Here is a 5,000-nt window from a genome sequence, read left to right as displayed (position 1 = left end):
TGTTTGTGTTGCTTCTTTTGGCAATATGGTTGACCTTGCATGTCTGATACTCTTGTTCATTCTTTTCTATTTATATGGCAAAGTGCAAAATCATGATTCTTTCTTGATTGATCTTGATTTCCTCAAGTTATGACCGATTGCAAATATTTTTCTCATAAATCCCTGGTTTCACTCGTTTTGTTTAAATTGATTGAATCCTTTCCTTTGCTGTGATGTTTTACCTTTACTGAACCCTTTCCCCAATTAAGTATATTTTGTACTTAGACTCAATTATTTACTCTATACTTTTAATATCCTCTATAGGGTCAGAAATCAATCTTTCTCAAATTAGTTTTCTTTCCTTAATTATTCCTGTCAGTATCCGTTTGAACAGTAATTCATTAATTAAAGGAAAGTACATGTATTAATTGATTCTGATTGTGATTATTTCCATGTTTGTGTTAAAACTTTACTTGTTATCTTATTTTTCTACTCGTTTTCAAAGCTATAAATACCCTACCCTCTCTTCTCTAAAGACACGAACAATTGAGTTCAAAAACACACTTACACACTCAAAACTCTCTCTCTTTGTCTACTATTACTTGTGCTACTGCCATGTCTAACCGATTGAAAGCCATGGCTGGACTTTAGAACTCTGATTACTTTTCTTTTCTACACTTATCTTCTTTGACTGGTATGTCCTAGTTTAATTTTAAAGCTCCAACAACAACATGCTTCCTTATTTGTTTTAGCTTCTTTCATTTTGCTCTACTTCTACTTGTGGTTCTGTTAAGATGCATTACTAGCATGCTTTAATATGCCCCCTTCCCCCTCCCCTGTGTGTGTTTTAGGGCCTACATTTTCAATCACTTATTGTGTACTTGCTATCTTATGAATCCCAAGTTTTTATCCCTTCAATGTGCTTATGTTCTTTCTGACTAGCCTGTGATTATGCCAGTATCAGCTATTGCTGCACGTATCCAACTAGTCCTAAGACCCTTGATGGGGTTATGTGTTCACAGTCAAATGTCTATGTGTCCCAAACCCCTTGACCCCCTTGTATTACTACTGATTCTGTGTGTGATCCTATATTGGGAGTTTGAGTTTTGTTTACTACTACAACTGCTTTCAATCATCTCTGTTGCTGATCACTTTCAAAATGGACTTGCCAGTCCAGTTTTTTTTTAAAACAAACTCTTTTTCAAACTATGTCAAGCACTCTCACCTAATCCTAAAAACTAGGTTCTGCCCCTTTTATGTGAGCCTTGGCTTGGGATCCTTGAGCTCCCTCTAAACTTAGACACATAAGAGCTGGCCATTCCATATTGCACTCATTCTGTTTGGTTATGCAAATCTGGGTGTGAGCACTGCCCGAGATCCCTTGAGGTCCTTAGGGAACTCTGACACACCCAGACATGAGAAAGGCTTTGGATTAATATTGGCTTTTGAAGTGGTTCATTACATAACTCATAGACGAAGTCAAGATCAGGCTTCCTATGGTTGTAACTTCTTATTTTTGCACTTCTTTTGTAATTCAATCATTTGGTATGTAATAATGTGTAAATAATTATGGGTTTGGCTAATGAAAAAAGGGAAGGGGTGAATTTGCATGCATTAGCTATCAAAAAGGGTAGAAAGTATGTTACTAGGTTGACATTCCCACTTGCGCAATAAACACCATGCCTAGGACTCATTTCATGCATTAGAGATCATGCTCCTTAGGATTTACACTTACTATTTTCAGCATGTCCATTACACTATCATATCACTTAGAAATTTCTGTGCTAAATGTGTTAATAACCAGTGTTTCTACAATCATGTTCCTACTGCCATGCACACTTAGACATCCTATTTCAGGCTAAACAACACTAACAAACATATTATCTTTGCATATTCTGGAAATCATGTTTTAAACGTTGTAATACTTGTGCATATAGAAATCCTGCTTAGGATTCTGCATATATACATCATTCTGCACATTAGATACCATGTCTTTAGGATTTTATTTATATTCGTTAAGCACACTTAGGCTAACTATGAACGCATAAAAGGAATAAAACAATTTTACTTAGTCTTTACGACCAATTGGCAATAATTCTATGTGTTGAACACCTAGAACAACATGTCTTAGGTAATAATAAGCTCCAAACTATCTTAGCAATTCTGAATAACTATTGAATACTGATTACTCTTAGAAAAGCCTTAGGTAATTAATTAAATAAAACTGGAACTGTCTTTGTTTAATTATCAACTGCTACAACCAGCAGGCATGCCTGATTCAGACTTCTTTTCTGAGTTATATAATGAATCTGGTTCTGATTCAAACACCCTGCTTTAGTATTCTAAAATTCAGACCTTAACTGTGTTTAAGACATGCTATTTATATGCATTATTTGCGGAGGTATAACTGAGCCTTCTATTTGCTTATATGTTTTCCTCTAAATGTAGTCCTACTTGTTTTGTATGTCGCTTTAGCATTTTACCTTTAAACCTAAGAGTCAGCCTAGAACCTCCTTCTTATAGGAATAGAAGTCCTAAATTCCTCCAGGACAGATAGAATGGGATGGGTAAAGGCATGCAATAGTGGCCGAGACCAACACTCGCTTTAATTACCTTAATGGGGCGGGAAAGGGTATATATGGATATGATGACCAGTGCGCTAATACCACGTGTATCCCCTCTTCCGAGGAGTGTCATACCGGGTATCGCATTGATGTGATCCATATTACAAACAAACCTAGGACACCCCTTTATTTTTATAAGTATGCTTAGACTATAACTCTTTTCAAAACCTTACTTTTATTGTTTTCAAACACTTGTGTATTTAAACTCAAAATCCCCTATTACTTGAGCCTTATTTCTTTTCTTGCTAATTGCACAAATTCACAAAAAACTATCTGGCCGGGAACCACACTAGTAGATCCTGAAGGGTGTCTAACAACTTCCCCTTAGGATATTTCAAGCCCTTACCCTATCTCTGGTTTTCAAACATAGTTTAACCTTATGGGTGCCCTAATGCACCTTAAAATATCTAGGTGGTGATTCTTCAAATACCCAATTCCCAAAAGGAAATGAGTCAGTACACCCATGAACGTCGAAACCAGGACTCCTCTCCGATGGGAGGGGAAAAGGGGGGTGCGACAAGCCTCATGCAAACGTGGAGTCAGGGATTAGACTCATGCAAATATGGAGTCAAGGATTAGACTCATGCAAATATGGAGGCGAGGATCAGCCTCATGCAAACGTGGAGTCAGGGATTAGACTCATGCAAATATGGAGTCAAGGATTAGACTCATGCAAATATGGAGTCAAGGATTAGACTCATGCAAGTGGGGACAAGGATTAGCCTCATGCAAACGTTGAGTCAGGGATTAGACTCATGCAAATATAGAGGCAAGGATCAGACTTATGCAAATATGGAGGCAAGGTTAGCCTCATGCAAATGTGGAGTCAGGGATTAGACTCATGCAAATATGGAGGCAAGGTAGCCTCATGCAAGTGGGGAGGCAGGGATTAGCCTCATGCAAACATGGAGTCAGGGATTAGACTCATACAAATATGGAGGCAAGGATTATCCTCATGCAGGTGGGGAGGAAGGGATTAGCCTCATGCAAACGTGGAGTCAGGGATTAGACTCATGCAAAGAGCAAATAATAGGTAAGAGTAGTGTATTTCTTAGCTGGAGATGTATTCAATGTCTGATGGACAGATAGATAGTGAATCATCTTTGTGTACACATGTTTTGTGAATGCTATCGTTACGTCAAATGTGCCCGCATTCAAAGAAAAATCGTAAGTTTTATGAGGGGAGGTTGGTTCTTGATTCGTCTGCCGGCCTTGCTTTGTTTCGTTCTGAAAGCACCTTTGAGTCCTCCTAGGTCGCACTTGACTATTATAGAAATATAATTTTTGAAAAATATGCAATTATTGCTAAAAATAGAGTTGTTTTGGAAACGTATTGATATATCAAGTAATATTTGATGAACTAGTGACCGTGACACATTTCAAAGGCATTGCAGCTCTCTTATGGAATTTTGAGGGTCCTCCTCAAAATTCTGCCCCAGTTTGATAGATGATCTTTGACTATTTGCGGATGATGGACCCTGCTGAGCCTTCTCCGGAATTTTGAGAATCCTTATCAAAATTCCGCCCCAGTTCTTAATAGATTACTGACTTCTTGGCATGCGATGGCGCTGGCTGGACTTGATCTAGAATTTTGAGGACCCTCCTTAAAATTTTGCCCCAGTTTCTGATTTTGGGGAAATAAAAATTTTATTATGATATGACCAAACCTATAAGGCTGCCTACGTATCCACTCTTAAATAGAAATCAGGTCCAGAATAGTTCAATTACATCAGAAGAGAAAATGTAAAGTATCTAAGCATAATATCTTTTGACTGCGTCTGAATTGATCTGTTTTGGACAGACCTCTCCGTCCATTTCTGCAAGTATGAGTGCTCCTATTATTAGTACTCTATGGACCATGTATGGACCTTGCCAGTTGGGAGAGAATTTCACTTTGGCTTCATTTTGATGTGGGAAGATTTTCTTCAATACCAACTGCCCTGATGCGAACTGTCTTGGTTTGACCCTTTTGTTGAAAGCTCTAGACATTCTGTTCTGATAAAGTTGGCTGTGACATACTGCGTTCATTCTCTTTCCATCGACAAGGGCCAATTGTTCATAGCGACTCCTTATCCACTCTGCATCGCTAAGTTCAGCTTCATGTATGATTTTTAAGAAAGGGATCTCTACCTTGGCTAGGATAATAGCCTCAGTACCGTAAAACAACATGTAGGGGGTTAGCCCGGTTGACGTGTGAACTATAGTGCGGTATCCAAATAAAGCAAAAGGTAGCTTCTCATGCCATTATTTGTGGTTCACTACTATTTTCCTTAGTATCTTCTTTATGTTCTTATTGGCGGCTTCTACGGCCCATTCATCTAAGGTTTATAGGCTGTGTAATTCTTGTGCTTGATTTTGAAATTTTCACATATAACTTTCATCAGATCACTGTTGAGA

General features: G+C 38.1%; 1 protein-coding gene across 1 annotated transcript; it reads right to left on the bottom strand.

Moving 5' to 3' along the window:
- Window positions 1-4,355: 4,355 nt before the first annotated feature.
- Window positions 4,356-4,772, bottom strand: LOC138889838 (uncharacterized). Its single transcript, XM_070173174.1, has one exon. The coding sequence runs from the start codon at window positions 4,770-4,772 to the stop codon at window positions 4,356-4,358; it is 417 nt and encodes a 138-aa protein (XP_070029275.1).
- Window positions 4,773-5,000: the final 228 nt, after the last annotated feature.

The sequence above is a fragment of the Nicotiana sylvestris genome, chromosome 4 (assembly GCF_000393655.2).
Source record: "Nicotiana sylvestris chromosome 4, ASM39365v2, whole genome shotgun sequence".
Taxonomy (NCBI): domain Eukaryota; kingdom Viridiplantae; phylum Streptophyta; class Magnoliopsida; order Solanales; family Solanaceae; genus Nicotiana; species Nicotiana sylvestris.
Note: the sequence above shows the minus strand (reverse complement) of the source record. Positions and strands in the feature narration are given on the sequence as shown.